Here is a 22,471-nt window from a genome sequence, read left to right as displayed (position 1 = left end):
GAGCCGGTGGTCGTGTCCCCTCACTATTATAGGGTGTTCAGGGGTTATACAGTCGAGGTACGAGGATATGCGATCTTCTACCATTCAGAATTTTGCATAGGCTGAGCAGTTAGGGAGAGAGTCAGGTCTGTTGCAGGGCTCCCCCTTTTGTTCCTTAGTTTTGGATCCAGTCAGTCGGATCTTCCTTTTGTGTCTTCTTGTTTGCTGTACACCTTCCATAACACTTTCCATCTTTTGCAATTGCAGCTGCTACTTCCATTAGGTGCAGGGTACAATGTTTTGTCAATATCTTGTCTGACAAACTGGTTTCCAACAGAGACTGAGACTGGTAAAAATGTGTATTGATTGATGTCAGATACGGGGGATTGTTTAGTTCTTGTTAAATTTTATCTTAGTATTGATCCTCCAAAACAGTGTTCTTCAACTCCAGTCCTCAGGGCCAACATGTTGGTCATGATTCGAGAATATCTCACAGAATTAATACTTGTGGTAAATCCTGACACACTGACATTAATTATTTTACTTGCTCAACACTAAGGAAATCCTGAAAACATAACCGAAAGGTTGGCCCTGAAGACTGGAGTTGAGGAACGTTGCTCCAGAAGACAATGTTAAAGGGGCTGTGCAGCCAGGACAAATTGATGACCTATCCTCGGGATAGGTGGGAGTACGACTCCCGGCATCCCTGCCGATCAGCTCTTTGAAGAGGAGGAGGAGGCGGCGCTTATGCGAGAACTACATTCTCTTCAAGATTACAATGCGTGTCTCGGAAGTCTCAGTGGCACGGTAGAACGCTCATTTCATTTACTTGGATGGGATGAGCACTTGTAATTGCACTTCGGTGCCGCCGCAAGTGAGCGACGCGCGGTGTAATCTTATTGTCGCACGACTCATGTCACCGTGTAGCCCTAGCCTAATAGAGTGGCGTCAAACATGTGGCACAGACAAAGATAGCCAAGTCCAGGTACTGGTGGGGGGACAGAAGGGGCACAGCATTTTGTCAGTTTCATAGACTGTAAAGGGGTTATCCAAAGTGTAAAACATGCCCCCCAATCAGGGGTGCACCTAGCCTTTCTGCTGCCTGAGGCGAAAACTGAAATGACGCCCCACATTGCCAATTTCTTAACCTAACCCCTTCGCCACAATGAAAGCGCCTATTGCCCATGGCCCTTCTGCTGCCCCCCTCTTGCCCCTACCTAAGGCAATCGCCTCACCTGGCCTCATTGGTGGTGCACCCCTGCCCCCAATTCCCAGGCCCCTCGTGTACATTATACTTACCCCGCTCCCCAGCACCCGCATTGCTCCTGATCCCCGCACGGCCGCCGCGATGCTAGGGAGGCTCGTCCCCGTCATGGCAAGTATAATGCATTTGAGGGACCCAGGCATTGGGGGGCATGTTTTACACTTTGGATAACCCCTTTAAATGGAGTAGATTGTTATTCTTTATTTTTTTTACGCACGTGATATACACCCGCAATCTGGATACAATCTGTCCGGAAAAAACTTAAATACTGAGCGCAATTGCAGAAAAAACTGATTGAACTTGTGTACAAAACCATCAGTTTTTCCCGGAACACATCCGGACACAATGCATATCGCTTGTGTGAAAGGGGCCTTAAAACTCTGCTTTGTTCCATTCCTTTGTTATTGGCTCCTGAATAATATGACTAATTGAACAACTATGTGTATTTATTTTGTTAAAGGGTCATGGCGGGTGGGGGAAGGCCACTGGGTGTGACTTGGTTGCATATGGACGGCCACTCCATCAGGACATACCCTTACACATTCTGAAACTGACCAGTCAGCGCTGAGTGTGTCGGGCAGTGTAGGGTCACATCCTATTGACAAGAAGAATGGTAACCCGGCTCTTGTTTATTCGTGCATTGCCAAAAGGAATGAGGCTACTTTCACACTAGCGGCAGGACGGATCCCACAGGCTGTTAACCCTATTTCGCCGTGCCGCCGGACCGCCGCTCTGTCCTTATTGACTATAATGGGGACGGGGGAGGAGCTCCAGCGCTGCACGGCAGTGCAGGGTGAAAGGCCGCCGGACTAAAAGTACTGCATGTGTTCTCCTCCGCTAGATCTCAATACCAGAATTAACAAAGCAAGTGTGAAAGTAGCCTAAGGGTACTTTCTCACTAGCGGCAGGCTGTTCCAGCGGGTGAACAGCCTGTCGGATCCGTCCTGCTGCTAGTTCACGTGTGCCCCTGGACTGCCGCTCCGTCCCCATTGACGTGTGCCTGCCGGACTCCCCTGCCGCTAGTGTGAAATAACCCGTAGTCTGGTTTGAGCAGTGGACTAAAAGTGGAAAAGTCTTTCAAAGTGTAAACAATCAGCAAGCAGTGTAGCACAGGGTCACTTAGGGTACTTTCACACCTGCGTTTTTCTTTTCCGGCATAGAGTTCCGTCACAGGGGCTCTATACCGGAAAAGAACTGATCAGGTATGTCCCCATGCATTCTGAATGGAGAGCAATCCGTTCAAGATGCATCAGGAGGTCTTCAGTTCAGTCATTTTGACTGATCAGGCAAAAGAGAAAACCGCAGCATGCTACGGTTTTATGTCCGGTGAAAAAAACTGAAGACTTGCCTGAATGCCGGAACCGGCATTTTTTCCCATAGAAATGTATTAGTGCCGGATCCGTCCTTCCGGTCTGCGCATGCGCAGACCTTTAAAAATGAGAAAAAAATAAATACCGGATCAGTTTTGCCTGATGACACCGGAAAAACGGATCCGGTATTGCAATGCATTTTTCTGACTGATCAGGATCCTGATCAGTCAGAAAAATGCCTGATCAGTCAGAAAAAATGACATGCGTTTGCATACAGTTTGCCTGATCAGGCAGTCAGTTCAGGCAACGGAACTGCCTGTCGGAATCAAACAACGCGAGTGTGAAAGTACCCTGCAGGAAATGAATAGGGGTAACCTATGTGACACATTTGTTGCAAAAATGTTGGCAACTGTTCCAACTCATGTGAAAACATCCAGAATTACAGCTATCTGGAAAAATTGGAGACGTTTCTATAACAAACCTGCCAGGACAGGAGATAGGGTTGAGTGGTTGATCGCTCCCCTCTACACATCCTCTCTGTGCACCCTATGGTATGCTGGTACCTGTGGTGCACTGAGGTACACGATGAACAAATTCTCCTATATGGCAGTATTTTTTTTATTTGTACCTGCATTAGGGCTCATGCACATGATCGTATGTATTTTGCCGTCTGCAAAACAGATGACATCCGTGTGTCGTCCGTTACATCTGTTATTTTTTTTATTGCGGATCCATTGTAAATAATGCCTGTCCTTGTCCGCAAAACGGACAAGAATAGGACATGTTGTTTTTTTTGCAAAACGGACTTGCGGACATACGTTTACAGAATGCACAAAACGGAACAGATATGGACTAAAAATAAGTTTGTGTGCCTGAGCCCTTACCGCGATGTTCCTACTTCAGTCCAGTATGGAGCATAGTTACTGTAGATGGATTTTGTGTCCTGTTTTGGTCCTGTTCAAGCAAAACAATTCTGTTACCCAAATAGAAACTGTCAGCAAGCAGTGTGTTTAATGATAATGAAATCGCACTGTTCTGGTCTCTTTCAGCTGAATAAAAACGTGTTACTGGACATCATTGTCTCATTGTATAGTCTGATAGACCTTCAGCATGTGCTCTTCTTTCTGCAGCGTGGGGGCACTGGTGGGCTTATCCATAGCAGCGGTGGTCCTGCTGGCATTTATCATCACCGTTTGTGTTCTCTGCTACCTGTTCATCAGTAACAAGCCGCACAACAAGCTGGACACTGGGCTGAGCCTACAGACAGCAGGTGAGCTGAGAGCTGTAACTTCCATCTATCCTATGTCCTTCATGGTAGAGAGGACACGTAGGTGCAGATCAGACTCTAGACCGTGCAGCTTTGTATCCGTCACCACCAGCAGTGAACCGACAGTGGATTCACCATCTATATAGGAGGTTTTTTTTCATTTGTGTCGACTGCTACAGAAGGACAATATCTTGTATTTCACTTTCAATGACATGGAACTGCTGAAATCAAAAAGAAAAACAGCCAAAAGTTCTAAAAAAAATCATAAAAAAAAAGTTTTCTATGAATATGGAGTTAAAAAAAATAACTTTTTCGGATGGAAGTGTCCCTTTAAGGCTACATGCACACGACCGTATGTGTTTTGCGGTCCGCAAAAAAAAGCGGATGGCGTCCGTATGTCACCCGTTATTTTTTTTTTTTGCAGATCCATTGTAACAATGCCTATCCTTGTCCGCAAAACGGACAAGGATAGGACATGTTCTATTTTTCTTGCGGGGGCTACGGAACGGACATACTGATGCGGACAGCACATGGTGTGCTGTCCGCCTTTTTTGCGGACCCCTTGAAATGAATGGGTCCGCATCCTATCCGCAAAAAAAACAAAAACAGAACGGACACGGAGACAAAATCTGTTCGTGTGCATGTAGCCTAGGTCAAATGGGGACAAGCTAGACTAGGTTTAGTGTCCCTTTTAAAGAAATATATCAAGTGTTTTTATTAATCAAATGTAGCAAATTTTGGTATTTAAAAAAAAAAAATTGTTACTGTTTATTATAAAACTTTTATTATTAGAAAAACCTCCCCCATGGGTGGCCATTTTGAAAACCCACACTTTCTTCCTGTATTGCCTGTATAGGTGGTACAGGAGTGTGTGTGTGTGCTTTGTGATAGCAATGAATGGGAGTCAATGGGCAATAAAGTGTCTATAGACTAAGGGCTCATAGACACGACCGTATGTAGTTTGAGGTTCCTAAAAAATTGATCCCTAAATAATACGCATTCCGCATTTAGCTGAATAGAACAGCTGGCCCCTAATAGAACAGTTCTATCCTTGTCCATAATGCGGACAATAATAGGACATGTTCTATTTTTTTGGGTGGAAAGGATATAGGGAAACGGAATGCACACAGAGAAAGTTCCGCAAAAAAAACGGAACGGACACTGAAAGAAAATGTATTCGTGTGCATGAGCCCTAATACGGTCTCCATTCAACGTTATGGGAGTTCCGAAAATAGCCGAGCGCTGGTTCAACTAATTCCGGCAGTCCCATAGAAGTGAATTGGGAGGTGACTGTTCATGCGTGGTGCACTCTCCATTAGCCACTATGGAAATGAAAACAGCTGACCGCACTCGTTTGGCTGTTTTTGGAAGTCCCATAGCAATGAATGGAGATTTGCGCAGTGTGTTCTCCTTCACTTCAGGGGGCTCTATTCTGGAGATAAGAGTGATATGCCATCAGAGTCTGGGATGGGTATATAATCTGTCCCACGAAATGACCCACTCTTTAATGGAAACGATACAACTCTGGCCAAACTGTCCCAGTCTAAACAGCAAAGCTTAAAAGTGAACAGCAAAATAGGGCAACTCACCCTACTGCAGGGATCAGCAACCTCCGGCACTCCAGCTCTTCTGAAACTACAACTCCCAGAGTCCTCCTTCTACTTCTATGGGAGTTACAAGAACAGGCCAATAGGTGTGCATGCTGGGAGTTGTAGTTTCACCGCAGCTGGAGTGCCGAAGGTTGCTGATCCCTGCCCTACTGTGTGGGTCCCAGTTTTCAGTGTGAATGTTTCATGATTTGGTTAATATGAATAGCCTTGTAAAAATGTATAACAATAACAAAGATGTCAAAAATATGTTCATGGTAAAAGCATGATAGAATATGTCAGTATGACCTTCCCTTTAATGCATGATATATTGCACCACGATGTGGCCCAGCAAAACATGAAACTCAATTCCATGGATCTAGGGGTAGCTGTAGTGGTACAGTACGTGCCCTGGGGTAATGGATGCCAGGACCAGGGCATCTAGATGCATTGTTAAAGCAACTCTTTGCCCTGTGTGAAGGAAAGCCAAGCTACGACTACAAGAACTGCGTTATCGAGAAAATGAGTGATCAGTGTCGTCTTGTCACACGCCAAAATCATGACCGAGTAAATGCCAGGCTATTTATGCCGATAATGACAGCCATGTCAGATACATACTGCAAATGAATGAACTTGACAACATTTCTCATACACTAATTGCTTGACTATCTATCTGTCAGTTCCAACTATTCTCTAATGTGACTCATGTTTTAGAGATTAATTCCCCTGTGACTCATTTCCGGAACTGTAATATGGATCCTTAAAGGGGTTGTCTCACTACAGCAAATAGCATTTTTCTATCACATTATACACTCACCTAAAGAATTATTAGGAACACCTGTTCTATTTCTCATTAATGCAATTATCTAGTCAACCAATCACATGGCAGTTGCTTCAATGCATTTAGGGGGGTGGTCCTGGTCAAGACAATCTCCTGAACTCCAAACTGAATGTCAGAATGGGAAAGAAAGGTGATTTAAGCAATTTTGAGCGTGGCATGGTTGTTGGTGCCAGACGGGCCAGTCTGAGTATTTCACAATCTGCTCAGTTACTGGGATTTTCACGCACAACCATTTCTAGGGTTTACAAAGAATGGTGTGAAAAGGGAAAAACATCCAGTATGCGGCAGTCCTGTGGGCGAAAATGCCTTGTGGATGCTAGAGGTCAGAGGAGAATGGGCGACTGATTCAAGCTGATAGAAGAGCAACGTTGACTGAAATAACCATTCGTTACAACCGAGGTATGCAGCAAAGCATTTGTGAAGCCACAACACGCACAACCTTGAGGCGGATGGGCTACAACAGCAGAAGACCCCACCGGGTACCACTCATCTCCACTACAAATAGGAAAAAGAGGCTACAATTTGCACGAGCTCACCAAAATTGGACTGTTGAAGACTGGAAAAATGTTGCCTGGTCTGATGAGTCTCGATTTCTGTTGAGACATTCAAATGGTAGAGTCCGAATTTGGCGTAAACAGAATGAGAACATGTATCCATCCTCTGATGGCTACTTCCAGCAGGATAATGCACCATGTCACAAAGCTCGAATCATTTCAAATTGGTTTCTTGAACATGACAATGAGTTCACTGTACTAAAATGGCCCCCACAGTCACCAGATCTCAACCCAATAGAGCATCTTTGGGATGTGGTGGAACGGGAGCTTCGTGCCCTGGATGTGCATCCCTCAAATCTCCATCAACTGCAAGATGCTATCCTATCAATATGGACCAACATTTCTAAAGAATGCTATCAGCACCTTGTGGAATCAATGCCACGTAGAATTAAGGCAGTTCTGAAGGCAAAAGGGGGTCCAACACCGTATTAGTATGGTGTTCCTAATAATTCTTAAGGTGAGTGTACACTGCTCATTTCCATGGTTACGACCACCTTGCAATCCATCAGCGGTGGTCGTGCTTGCCCATTATAGGAAAAAGCACCAGTCTCTCTTAGTGGCCGGCATGTAGTAATGAATCCCTGCAGATGTGTCTTTGCAAATTCAGTTTATTCCAGAATACGGTATATCATGTCCTACAACCAGGACGGCAAACATGCCTTTATCAACAGGTACATCCTAATAGAAACACAAGTAGTATATATACAGAAATTCCTGTCTCTGGTGGCCGGGACCGTGGGCTGCACATAGGCTAGTGCTTTTTCCTATAGTGTGAAAGCACGGCCACCACTGATGGAACCATGAAAATGAGCAGTGTATAATGCGATGGGAAAATTAATCCAGCCAGCAAAGGAAGCAATATGGACGATCACAATGCATTAGTAAGTAGATTGTATTAACTTCCTCTGCATAATAAATGCCACTTGCTGAAGTGAGACAACCCCTTTAAGATAGTCCATCAATATCTGATTGATGGGGGTCTGACTCCCACTACAGCGCCATACGTTTAGTTGTGGCTATGTCTGGTACTGCACCTTGTCCTACTCACTGAGCTGATTGTCAGGGGTCCTGGGCATCAATGTTACAGTAGTGGAAAACCCCTTCAATCACAATTACAACAGAGGATTCTTAATGACCAGATTAACCTTTTTTTTGAAAGGTGTAGAAGACAAAGTGGAGTAAGGGATGGCCACCCACAATTCTTCAGTATTTCGGTAGGTAGACCAGTGTGGGGTGGGGGGGGGGAGGTATTATAGATGATATCATGGAGATTATCAGTTCGCACACTATGGCTTCATAAATTTTAACCCTGCCAAAGACAGATCTCCAACACATTGTACTTGAACCCATCTGGCCATGATTCTTGGAGTCATTAGTGTAGGTTGGTGATGGTCTGAACATCTCAATGCTGCATTCAGATACTTGTGCATTGGTCACAACCATTGTACGTCCATATCAGATACTTGCTGCTCCACAAGTCCTGTTACATAAAGTCATGACTTTCCTATCTTGGAGACTAAAGTTGACCAGGCTCATTAGATCAATTTAGGACAAACATGAGGTCTGCAGCAGTTGATCTCCCTCTTTCTGTTCAAAGCAACATGCATGCTTGCCTCATCTGATCATGATTATGGGGGAGTCTGAAAAATAGCTACTGGCATAATGAGAGCTCCACTGACAGCAGCTCCGCTGGATATGGTTGGCTTTACAAAGTGTTTGGTCTCTACACCACCAGTTGTGGAGGAATATTGGTTAAACAGTTCACTTTACATTTGAATGCAATCTTGCTATGTTTTTCATGTTGTATGGAATTCTAGGGGTTAATGGTTCTCTAGTGCAGCAATGTATGGCCTCCCCATGCTGCCGTACTGGCCCCATAGGGTTCTGCGTATAAGGAAATGTTCCTCAATACATCCAGCATCTTGTAGAGCTGGACAGATTTTTCCCCCTGTTGGTTTTTTATATGGAATCTCACAGAAAATCAATCAACTGCGATACAAAAAGTCTCTGGAGGAAGTCTCTTGAATCCATTCTACTAGGGTAATCTGCTTTGAAATGTACATATATTAATAAGGTCATCTGGTGTTATAGAAATAAAGCATAAAATGCAACTGTCAGAAGTTCTGACCTTACTAAACTGCTGACTGCAGTAGGTAATGGCTGGGGAGATCAGAACAAACATACCTTTTGTGAAGCTTTTATTTTCAGAAGTAGTTTGAATATCAATTAAAAAAGATCGATCGGCACTCAATGTCTGCTCCACGCTGATAGCCTTTTAATGATAAACAATGAAATAGTAAAAATGCAATTGCCAATTGTTCACACTAAAACAAAATTGTACAGAAAATCCCAATAATACGTAGAGTTGACCTAGTTTATGCTTGTATAAAGACCAAAGTCCTGCATAAAACTATTCGAATGTCAGTGCAGATAATCTGTAAAAATCGCACCAAGATGGTATTGCTGTTCATCCGATTTTGTTGCGATTATTTTGCAATTATTGTTTGCGATTTTTACTCAATACATATTTATATCGATGCAACCTATTCCTGTATTGAGGATGGACTTGAATCCTATATTGGACTTAAAGGGAACCTGTCACCAAAAAAACGCTTACTAAGCTGTTAATAGTACCTTATAGTGCTGCATAGTAGTCTCCTAATGCACTTTTTCATTGTTTAGCCGCATCTAGCCTCCTTGAGAAATCGATGTTTTATTCAGCCGCTGCCCCCTGCTTCAAATCAGGTTTGAAGTCAAGGGGGTAGAGGCCTAGGCGTCTCCAATGCTGCTCTCCCCGCCTCCCGCCGCCTTTATTGACACACCGGATCTCAGTGCCGGGACCGCGCTCCCAGCCCGCATGCGCAGTAAAGGGCTGCTGTAGCGCGATCCCGGCTCCGGCTCGTACACTCAGCCGGCTTCAGTTTCGCTACTGCGCATGCGCCCGACATCTTCTGTAACTGCGCTAGTATGTAAGGCTGGCGCATGCGCAGTAGCGAAACTGAAGCCGGCTGAGTGTACGAGCCGGAGCCGGGATCGCGCTACAGCAGCCCTTTACTGCGCATGCGGGCTGGGAGCGCGGTCCCAGCACTGAGATCCGGCGTGTCAATAAAGGCGGGGAGAGCAGCATTCGAGACGCCTAGGCCGCTGCCCCCTTGACTTCAAACCTGACTTGAAGCAGGGGGCAGCGGCTGAATAAAACATCGATTTCTCAAGGAGGCTAGATGCGGCTAAATGAAGAAAAAGTGCATTAGGAAACTACTATGCAGCACTATAAGGTACTATTAACAGCTTAGTAAGCGTTTTTCGGGTGACAGGTTCCCTTTAAATGATGGTTACTCGACAAAAGTCACATCCGATTATTTGCAATGTTCGTCCTATTAATAATCGCACTAATTGAACATTATTATATCTACGATTTTTCGTGGATTATCCCAACATGTGTTTTCAGGATCTGTGCGGTACTCACTAGTAGATGGGTTTCTCCGGGTGTTTATCCGTGCTGTGTGGCGCCCCACGTGTAAAGCAGCCGGTGTACGCTTACCTCTGAGATCCCAGTATGTCTCGTGAGATTACCGCAGGTGTATGGCTCGGTTGAAGGTTTTGCAATCACAGCGTCATCGCATCGAATTTCCTCTGTTTTCTCCACTATTTGCTATAGAGTGGAAGGCTCTTGTTGGTTTGTTGTTATAATCGCTTCAAAGATTGATGGAAAAGATTATCTATGCCGGCATATTGTAGTCAATCTTCTTATAGATGATGAGGTATTTTCCAATAGTAACCAGACGCGTTTCGGAGCTTTATTAGACTTGCTCCTTCATCAGTGATAACATTGCAAATAATCGGATGTGACTTTTGTCGAGTAACCATCATTTAAGTCCAATATAGGATTCAAGTCCATCCTCAATACAGGAATAGGTTGCATCGATATAAATATGTATTGAGTAAAAATCGCAAACAATAATTGCCAAATAATCGCAACAAAATCGGATGAACAGCAATACCATCTTGGTGCGATTTTTACAGATTATCTGCACTGACATTCGAATAGTTTTATGCAGGACTTTGGTCTTTATACAAGCATAAACTAGGTCAACTCTACGTGATTTTTGTGTATCTTGCTTTTAGAGTGTACAATTTTGTTTTAGTGTGAACAATTGGCAATTGCATTTTTACTATTTTATTGTTTATTATTAAAAGGCTATCAGCGTGGAGCAGATATTGAGTGCCGATCGATCTTTTTTAATATATAATTTTTACACGTGATTGGAGGTATCATACCCATCAGAGCACCTACCATTATTTCTGGGTTAGTTGTGCAACTCTTACTATATCCAGTTTGAATATCAAGTTTTATTCTGCTCCTGCAATTGCCCAGGAGGTGGACATTAATATGCTTCACAGCCCCTCCCCTCTGAGCGACATCCAACCAAGAGGCCACTACAGCCCCTCCCCAAGCACATGGGCTGTGAAGCACCTGGCAGGAGCAGAATCTGGCAGAAAAAAACTTCTTATTCTCACTACTCCTGATAATGAATCTTACACAAAAGGTATTTTTGTTCTGCTCACCCCAACCCTACCTAATGTGCTGTCAGCAGTTTAGCATGGTCAAAACTGCTGAGAGATTTCCTTCAATAATTGTACAATGAAAAGTTCTTCAAAATTCTAATATATGTTGGCACAGATTTACTAATGTGTCTGCTCCAAAAACCTGCCTGAAAATTGGCCTGTTTTGGCACATCCAGGGTTTCCACAGTTTTTCTAACTTGCTCGGCAAAAGGCAGAGCTTAGCTGGAAGGGGCAGTGCTTCATAGAAAAGCGGGAGGACCTAAAATGCACAATTTTTTGCCAAAAGTTCGCCACGATTCTGGTGTAAAATTCTGGCTCAAAATAAGTCAACCAAGAGTTGGCATAGAATCAGAGGAAGTGTCTATCTCTGCACCACATTTATTATCCAGCCTGAGCCCCTGTGATGAATCTGTTTCAGGTCTAGACAATATTTTGGATTGGTAAGTCTGGGCCTTTGTCTTTTGTATAGATCCAGTTTTGCCACCCTGGACAAAACAGCTTGTATTCCCTTCATGCACTTCCCATGACCCTTGGACCATTTCCTCACATCGGCAGAGGAGAATCCTGCATGTGTTCTCACTACCCAAGGTTGACCACCCTCTCTTCAACTGCTCCATAGCATCTGCGGAGCCCACCTTTATGTTGTGTACACACTTGTACTTGCAATAAAGAATATTTTTAATCCCTCATCACTCAGTGACATGATTATGTCACAGAACGCTGGTAGTTAACGCTGTTCCATAATAGTATGTCATCGTCATGACTCGGGCTCAGGAGCTTGTGGGTGCCAGCTGTGTAATAAAAAGAGTTTGTAATGACCCATTATGTTAAAATAGCCCATTATTTAACTTTTACTGTGAATACCCTAGAAAAAAACTATTCCAGAATTTTCCTTTTTTGCTCACTTCACCTCCCCAAAAAATTGAATAAAAATGATGAAAAGGTCTCATGCCCCCAAAAATGCTATCAATAAAAACAAAAACTCTCTTTTTTAAAGTAGTAAAACATAACAAAAAACATATAAATTTGGTATCTCCATAATCATACTGATCCACACGATAAATTTAACATGTCATTTTTCTCACACAGTAATGACCGTAAAAAAAAAACCCTAAAAACAATGTTGTTTTTTTTCCACACGGTGGACAAAATATTTTTTTTTTAAGTTATGCAATTCAACTGATGTACCCCAAAATGTTGCCAAATAAAAAAAATACTACTTGCCTGGCACAAAACAAGCCCTCATATGGTTATGTAAAACTAAAAAAGATCAAAGAACGAATAAAACAAATTTGCCAAGTCTAAAAGGGGTTTCCAACTGACCAAGCACAGTGAAGACAGAGGTTGACCCATGCGGCCAGAACCAAGCTTTGAGTAGCAGGCAAATATGTTTCCCCTGACCAGTCCCGCTGGGTGGTGGGTTAGTTAAAAAAACACCTGGAAGTTACATAGCCCCTTTAAAGGACAGATTTGTACCTATTAAACTGGATGACCTGTTGCATGTGCGCTTGGCATCTGAAGGCATCTGTGTTGCTCCCATGTTCATATGTGCCCGCATTGCTGAGAAAAATAAAGTTTTAATATATGTAAATGAGCCTCTGGGAGCAACGGGGATTTGCTTTAAATACCATAGTAGGCCGCTTCCTTAAAGGGGTTAAAGTGTCCAATACAAGTTGGTTGGGTCATCGTCCCAGACACGTACTTATTGACCTGACTGAGCTTGACAAAGTCATCTTCTTGCCCATGGCCACCAATACATAGATGTATCTCACAATGTTGGTTCCTACAGGATTTGGCTGGGTGATAATGATAAACCGATGTGTGGTGCAGTATACTCGACATCTCTACCACGCTCGGGTGCTTTATCCTGCTCCAGACACTTACCTGCTGACTCTAGATGACATAAGTCCATGATTAATCATTACCTCGATCCGGAGGCTCAGGAATAAAATACATTGCAATAAATCTAAGCTGATATTTCTTAACTTCTTCATATTAGCCGAACAAAGTCAATTAGGTGGATAAGCGGTTTACGTAAGGTCGTTTGGCCGGCTGCCATGGATTTCCTCGGTTGGAGAGATCTTTAATGAGAGAAAGCGCTAATTTAACAGCAGAATCAAGATGAACCATAGCAAAGTGTTCCAAAGTGACAAAGAGCAGAGCAAATTACATCTTTAACGTCCCACAAAGACAGAACGAGGAGCGACCTATTTTTTAAGTCCTTATCTCAGATCACTATTGGAGATAGAAAGTAGGACAATCCTCTTATCTGGCACCCGGGAAAGGGAGTTCTTATTTTCTAGTTCCTTATATTGCACGTCTGTAAGTCATTAGTCATTTGTAAAACAAATGTAAGGCTACTTTCACACTAGCGTTTTTGTTGGATCGGCAGGGTTCAGCAAAAACGCTTCCGTTACTGATAATACAACCGTCTGCATCTGTTATGAATGGATCTGGTTGTATTATGTTTATCATAGCCAAGACGTATCCGTCATGAACTCCATTGAAAGTCAATGGGGCACGGATCAGTTTTCTATTGTGTCAGAGAAAACGGATTCGTCCCCATTGACTTGCATTGTGGGTCATGCTGTGGTTTGCTCTCCGGTATGAGAACCCAACCAAACGGAACGGAATGTATTCTGGAGCACTCTGTTCTGTTACGTTTTGTCCGCATTGACAATGAATGGGGACAAAACGGAAGCATTTTATTCCAGTATTGAGACCCTATGGCGGATCTCAATACCGGAAAATATTAACGCTAGTGTGAAAGTAGCCTAAGCTACTTTCACACATGCGTTTTGGCTTTCCGTTTGTGAGATCCGTTCAGGGCTCTCACAATTGGTCCAAAATGGATCAGTATTGCCCTAATGCATTCTGAATGGAAAAGGATCCGCTCAGAATGCATCAGTTTGTCTCCGTTCAGCCTCCATTCCGCTTTGGAGGCGGACACCAAAACGCTGCTTGCAGTTCTGAACGGATGCAGACGGTTGTATTATCTGAACGGATTCGTCTGTGCAGATCCATGACGGATCCGCACCTAACGCGAATGTGAAAGTAGCCTAAGATTAGACGCGAGAGAAAAGGGAGCAGAAGCTGCTCCCTTGAGCAGATTTCGGGTGATGCCTCATTAAGTTACATCTCAGGCACATCTATCTTTGCTTATTACAAATGCAAACGTAATCAGGACTTCATTTTGAATTCGACCTAGTGACCACACATCACTTATCTACTGGGCTGAATTGTTTTAAGATATGGACCACGCAGATCTGGTTTAGGTCCGTCTAAAATGCAGCTGTGTCTACCCATACAGCTGGATAGAGTGTATGTGCTCTGAATGGGGACAGTGTTATAACCCAATGCCAGATATCCTAAAAGTGTCTTATCTACCCTGAGAGCAAAAGGATTGGGCATGCAAAATGTAACATGCCTGATCCTTCTTTCCCCCCGACATCATATCTCTGGAAAGAGTTGGGACATTCCCATATACTCCAGGTAGTTGGCAAGGTACTGCCAAAATCGGTGGGTTAGGTCAACTATTATCTAGTGTATAAGGGTCAGTTTATGTGGGTCAGTAACGAGCACCAATTAACGATATACAGAGTGGATCGGCAGTTGCTTAGGTCCATTTTCACCATCATTAGTGAGATTGTTTGTCCCCATACAGCTTCATTAACTGTGCAAAAGTTTTCGTCAGGTGTGGAAAAAAGTGCTGCAAAGAAAGAAAGCATTCAAAAACAGTTAATAGTTTACATTCAAATTCATTCTGCAGCAGGACAACGACCCCAAACATACAGCCCATGTCATTAAGAACTATCTTCAGAGTTAGGAAGATCAAGGAGTCTTGAAAGTGATGATATGGCCCCCACAGAGCCCTGATCTCAACATCATCAAGTCTGTCTGGGATTACTTGAAGAGACAGAAGGATCTGAGCAAGCCTACATCCACAGAAGATCTGTGGTTATTTCTCCAAGATGTTTGGAACAACCTCCATGCCGAGTTCCTTCAAAAACTGTATGCAAGTGTACCTAGAAGAACTGGTGCTGTTTTGAAGGCAAAGGGTGGTCACACCAAATATAGGTTTTTTATTTTTGTTGCTAATTGATAAAAATAAACCATTAAGACTTTTTGAAAGCATTCTTGCTTTGCAGCGTTCTTCCCACACCTGCCTAAAACGTTTGCAGAGTACTGTATGTAGATCAAAATTTTGGCATTTTATAGAAGGACAAGGAACCTGGTTCATAATTCACGAGATCTCAGATGGCCAGGTTTTCTTAAAGGGTTTCTATCACTTGGTATGACATAATTAGCTGTCAGACACTAGCGATCTGCTAGTGTCTGCTCTGGCCAACCATCCTACTATAATCACTTGTGGGGCAGCGGTTTTGCTAAAAAACTAACTTTTATAAATATGCTAATGAGCCTCTAGGTGCTATGTGGGCGTCATTAGCACCTAGAGGCTCCGTCTACCTTCATACACAGCCGCCGCCCAGCGCGTCCCTCCAGCCCGCCCATGTCCTCCTCCGTGTGACGCAGCGGACGAGTTCTCGCGCATGCGCCGTGCGCGGCTGTATTCGGCGCATTTGAGATCTCAGCTCGGAGCGGTCAGACATTCAATGCGCATGCGCGGCTGTATTCGGCGCATGCGCATTGAATGTCTGACCGCTCCGAGCTGAGATCTCAAATGCGCCGAATACAGCCGCGCACGGCGCATGCGCGAGAACTCGTCCGCTGCGTCACACGGAGGAGGACATGGGCGGGCTGGAGGGACGCGCTGGGCGGCCGCTGTGTATGAAGGTAGACGGAGCCTCTAGGTGCTAATGACGCCCACATAGCACCTAGAGGCTCATTAGCATATTTATAAAAGTTAGTTTTTTAGCAAAACCGCTGCCCCACAAGTGATTATAGTAGGATGGTTGGCCAGAGCAGACACTAGCAGATCGCTAGTGTCTGCCAGCTAATTATGTCATACGAAGTGATAGAAATCCTTTAAGGAGTGAGAAAAATCGTGGAGGTGTTATACCTTTCTAGATCTCATCACAAGAACAATTTACAGAAACACAATACTGAATTATAAAAAGGAAATTAGTATCCCTTTATGGTATAAGACTAATTAGAACTTGCAAATTTAAACGAAATAAATTAAGTCCAGCTCACTCACCAGCATCTGTGCTCTTCTCACATGTGAAAAAATGAAAAAAGTTCATAATCGTAGAAAACAAACAGTGGATATCACCTCCAAGGTTTACATGTTTCATGCCTCCTGGCTCTTGCTCATAACCTCCAGGAGTGAAATTAGAAAAAAGATGGTGGCTCTCTCACTGTACAACTTCTGGAATGGTGCACTACCCCTCAGCACTCCCAAATGCTGGTATGTGAAGATAGGTATAAAATTTGAATAGGGGGTCACTCAATATTTAGGCAAACACACGATAGATTAGTATCCACATAAACTTTATAGGCTTAAAAATATAAACACGCTACAATGTTATATATAAAACATCTTATAAAAATACAATTAAAATAACATATATATACCGCACTCTGATGCCACTCTTATCACAATGTCCCAATAAATGTAGTGGCTATATGATAAGGGATATAGATTGGCGTAAGTGCCAAGTCTGTCTAGTTGAATTGAATTGTTATGAACCGGAGCTGTAAATGGTCGTTAGTTCATCCGTATCATTTATATAGCAAAAGAGGTGGTTAGTTAATTGTACATTACCACATCTTCATCCAGTACCCACTTGGTCTCTTGCTGGACGTACTATTTGTTTGGTCCCCCGAATAGGTGAAGTCTCCCGCTCCTCTATGCAGAGCGCAGCGATATTACAAAAGTTCTTTGTTGTGACCTTCAAGGACCTTACGTGGCGTCCCACGTGGTTCACTGCTTGGTCATGTGCTGCTGACGTCTTTTAGGCGGGGATTCAAATCACCTGTATTCAGTAGTGATGAGTTTGGACGTGATCGCCATTCCAAATATTAGATGGTACACGTCAAAGTTTATGATGTAGAGCGCTCCTGTTGACGTGTACCATCTAATATTTGGAATGGCGATCACGTCCAAACTCATCACTACTGAATACAGGTGATTTGAATCCCCGCCTAAAAGACGTCAGCAGCACATGACCAAGCAGTGAACCACGTGGGACGCCACGTAAGGTCCTGGAAGGTCACAACAAAGAACTTTTGTAATATCGCTGCGCTCTGCATAGAGGAGCGGGAGACTTCACCTATTCGGGGGACCAAACAAATAGTACGTCCAGCAAGAGACCAAGTGGGTACTGGATGAAGATGTGGTAATGTACAATTAACTAACCACCTCTTTTGCTATATAAATGATACGGATGAACTAACGACCATTTACAGCTCCGGTTCATAACAATTCAATTCAACTAGACAGACTTGGCACTTACGCCAATCTATATCCCTTATCATATAGCCACTACATTTATTGGGACATTGTGATAAGAGTGGCATCAGAGTGCGGTATATATATGTTATTTTAATTGTATTTTTATGAGATGTTTTATATATAACACTGTATTATATTTTTAAGCCTATAAAGTTTATGTGGATACTAATCTATCGTGTGTTTGCCTAAATATTGAGTGACCCCCTATTCAAATTTTATACCAACCTCCAGGAGTGACCAGCACTGGGGGTTTTTAAATATCTGCTCCCACCATGATCAGGCGAAGCAAATTCCCGAAGGAGGAAAAAAAAGAAAGAAAAGGGAACACAAAACCCAGGCTGGGCACTCCAAATCCAACACACATAAGACCGGTAACATATCAAATGTGATTAAAACTCAGTGTACCTATAAAATAAAGCAGATACATCTAGAGGTCCTCACTCCCAATAGAGCCAAACGCATATTGTATATAAGCATGAGGAATACAGTATAAATCGCAACAGAAAATGCATGGTGTGAATATAGCAGAATATATCCCACTAAACCATTGTTAAAATCACAAATAACACTTCACAATAAAAGGGGAGATACCGTATATATCGAGACTCCCTAGTGATGTCCCGATCATATAAAAAACACATAAGCCTAAAAATTAAGCGGTTTAGTAAAAGTGCATTAATTCTTTCTTTAGGTTTAATCCAGCAGGGAATCTGGTATTTAACCTAAATATCCAGTAGGCTTCCCGTAACAGAATTTTTTTCTTCAAGTTACCTCCTCTTTGGGGCAGTGTCACTTTTTCAAATGCAATTGAAGTGCGTAAGCTACTTGTGTTACGATTGTGTTTCACTATAAAATGGTTTGCTGCATTTGATATGCCAGTAGCTGAAGGGTTAACAATATAGTTCAAGTGCTCTCAAAGGGTCCATTCACACATCCATATGTGTTTTGCGGATCCACGGATCCGCAAAACACGGACACCGGCAATGTGCGTTCCGCATTTTGTGGACTGCACATCGCCAGCACTATAATAGAAAATGCCTAATCTTGTCCGCAATTGCAGACAAGAATAGGACATGTTCTATATATTTTTTTGGGAACGGAATTGCGGTCCCGGAAGTGCGGATCCGCATTTCCGGATCCGGGCAGCACATCGTGCGGCTCCCATAGAAATCAATGGGTCCGCATATCCGTTCCGCAAAATGCGGAACAGAAATGAGGACATGTGAATGGAGCCTAAATCTTAGTTTAAACTGTCTACTGGTGCTTCCCGCAGTACAGACCATCGTATAAATTACACCTGAGGTGTTACAGTTAGGCTACATGCACGCGAACGTTGTTTGTTTCCGTCTCCGTTCTGTTTTTTTTTGTGGATAGGAAGCGGACCCATTCATTTCAATGGGCCCGCAAAAAACACGAAACAGCACACAGTGTGCTGTCCGCATCAGTATGTCCGTTCCATTGCTCTGCAAAAAAAAATAGTGCATGTCCTATTTTTTTCTAGTTTGCGGACAAGGATAGGCATTATTAACGGATCCGCCCAAAAAAAAAACGGATGCCATATGGAACGTCATCCGTTTTTTTTGCGGACTGCAAAAAACACACGGTCGTGTGCATGTAGCCTAAGGGCTCATGCACACGACAGTTGTTTTTTGCGTCCGCAAAAAAACCGGATGCGGCATCTGTTTTTTTTGGAGGATCCATTTTTCCCCACAGATCCCTTGTAATAAATGCCTATCCTTGTCCGCAAATGTGAAAAAAGTAGGACATGCACTATTTTTTTTGCTGAAGGGAAACACGGACAACGGACGCGGAACACAAACGAATGAACGATCAGCATTTTTTTGCTGACCCATTAAAATGAATGGGTCCCCATCCTATCCGCAAAAACACCGAAACGGAGGCCGAGAAAAACAACTGTCGTGTGCATGAGGCCTAAATGTGTGTTTGAATCTGACAGGTGTCTGTATGAGAGGAATTATCAAATTTTGGCCTCATGCACACGACCGTATCTTGTTTCCGTGTCCGATCCGTGTTTTTTTTTTGCGGATAGGATGCGGACCCATTCATTATCAATGGGTCCGCAAAAAACGCGGAAAGCACACCGTGTGCTGTCCGCATTAGTATGTCCGTTCCGTTGCTCCGCCAAAAAATTGTGCATGTCCTATTTTTTTCTAGTTTGCGGACAAGGATAGGCATTATTACAATGGATCCGCAAAAAAAAACGGATGCCATACGGAGCGTCAATCTGATCAGAGGCTGCAAAAATGAATCCAACCATTCCCTCTCAGTCAGAGACCCGATGCCAGATACTATCGGGAGCAAAGGGGGGAGGGGGGTTAATATTTTTGTGAATCTTCGGCAATGCATCTATAATAGGTGTCACTGGTGCCTCCACAGATAGGAAATCAAACCTTTGCTGGCTAAGAAAACCTCCATTTCTGCCTTTATTGATAATATGTGAATATTCAGCTTGATATTTGGATAGGGGGTTACCATCCAATCTGTTGATGATGCATATCCCTGCCCATGATCACTACAGAGCCCCCCTTATCCATCTTTTAAATAACCAAATCTGTCCGATCTTCTGTTTTAAGGCATCACGCTGTCTGTCAGATAGGTTATGGCGGTAGGTTTGGGGGGGGGGGGGGGGGACTTTCTTCTATTATATATGCTGGTGAGCTCCCTTTCAAGCACCTCTTGAAAAGTATCCATACTAGCTGTTCGGGAATTTACTGGATAATATTTCGGGTTTGTAATCTTCAACTCTTTTCTATCAACGGTTCCCGTACATGCATTGTTTTCTTCTGTAAGTTCATGACGCAGACCATTGAGCATTGTTCCTGAAAAGAAAAGCCGGTAAATTAATTTTCATTTGTCGATGTGTTTTACGGACATTGTTTTCTTCCATCTCCTTATCAGAGAAATGTCTCTTTAACGTTAGATTCCTCACAAATTAGAACTTGTGTCTGGGCACAAAATCTCCTTAATTTCTTAATGAACTAGTTTAAGCCACCGACCTCGTGGGTTTATAAATATATATCCCCTGGGCTATTGAAGCTTTGCAGGAGATTTTCTTTCGCACTTGAGATTTACTTGCACGTGCAAACTGAAGTGGCTGGCCTTGTCTGAAGAAACCCTCCGTACAGAGGTGTTCGAAATACTCAGTCCTGAAGGACACGCTCCACAAATCTATATCCTCTTCTTTCTTGGCTACGGATCCTCTGCAATTGTTCACGCTCCGGAATATTGTGTATTGCTTATAGCACAGCTGTGGAGACAAGGTTGACTTCTACATAGGGTTAACATTTGTAAAGGAAAGTATTATTAGTCACATTGATCTTTTCCACGTACATGGAAGGCAATGAACTGACTCACAGTTCTAGCATGGTCCTCAGTGAACTGAATAGTTGGTTATAGCCAAGTTATAGGTCAAGGATGGTTCATGTTATTATCAAAAGGTAAAATGCTGCAGATCTGAGTTCTATTCTGAAAAAGCAGCAAAGGTTCCCCTCTAGAAGCTTTAAAGTTTAATATATATATATACACTGAACAAAAATATAAACGCAACATTTTCGGTTTTGCTCTCATTTTGCATGAGCTGAACTCAAAGATCTGAAACATTTTCTACATACACAAAAGACCCATTACTCTCAAATATTGTTCACAAATCTGTCTAAATCTGTGTTAGTTGCCGAGATAATCCATCCCACCTCACAGGTGTGGCATAGCAAGGTGCTGATTAGACAACATGAATATTGCACAGGTGTGCCTTAGACTGCCCACAATAAAAGGCCACTCTGAAATGTGCACAGTTTTGCCTTACTGGGGGGGGGGGGGGTCAAACAATATGATACATATCCTTTAGTATTTTAAGAGAATTGAGGGATTATTCAACAAATATATATATCATTATCAGATGTAATTTTTTAATTAGAGAATTATGAAAAATATGTATATTTCATTAAAAATGGGAGATTTTGATACTTTATTACATATGAAAGAAACATAGAATCAGTAAAATCTAGATAAGTACTTATTATGAGCTTGAATATAGCAAAATACAAAAAAAGGCATAAAAAACGCATCAATAACGCAGGTGCTTTTTTTAATATTTTGGTCTGCCTTTTGAGGGTTAATTTATTTTAGTTTATGTTGGTTATATTTGAAATCTTCCTAATGCTAATATAGGAAAGTTACATGTTTTAGGGCTATATATATATATATATATATATATATATATATATACTCACCTAAAGAATTATTAGGAACACCATACTAATACGGTGTTGGACCCCCTTTTGCCTTCACAACTGCCTTAATTCTATGTGGCATTGTTTTAACAAGGTGCTGATAGCATTCTTTAGAAATGTTGGCCCATATTGATAGGATAGCATCTTGCAGTTGATGGAGATTTGAGGGATGCACATCCAGGGCACGAAGCTCCCGTTCCACCACATCCCAAAGATGCTCTATTGGGTTGAGATCTGGTGACTGTGGGGCCATTTTAGTACAGTGAACTCATTGTCATGTTAAAGAAACCAATTTGAAATGATTCGAGCTTTGTGACATGGTGCATTATCCTGCTGGAAGTAGCCATCAGAGGATGGATACATGTTCTCATCCTGTTTACGCCAAATTCGGACTCTACTATTTGAATGTCTCAACAGAAATCGAGACTCATCAGACCAG

General features: G+C 42.9%; 1 protein-coding gene across 1 annotated transcript in view; it reads left to right on the top strand.

Moving 5' to 3' along the window:
- SHISAL2A (shisa like 2A) overlaps positions 1–22,471 on the top strand; it is a 92,163-nt gene that overhangs the window by 5,465 nt on the left and 64,227 nt on the right. The window contains exon 2 of the mRNA XM_040407619.1: positions 3,684–3,823. Within this exon, the coding sequence (XP_040263553.1) occupies positions 3,684–3,823 (140 nt within the window). The remainder of the gene's footprint in view (positions 1–3,683; positions 3,824–22,471) is intronic.

This window comes from Bufo bufo, chromosome 9 (genome assembly GCF_905171765.1).
Source record: "Bufo bufo chromosome 9, aBufBuf1.1, whole genome shotgun sequence".
Lineage (NCBI taxonomy): Eukaryota > Metazoa > Chordata > Amphibia > Anura > Bufonidae > Bufo > Bufo bufo.
Note: the sequence above shows the minus strand (reverse complement) of the source record. Positions and strands in the feature narration are given on the sequence as shown.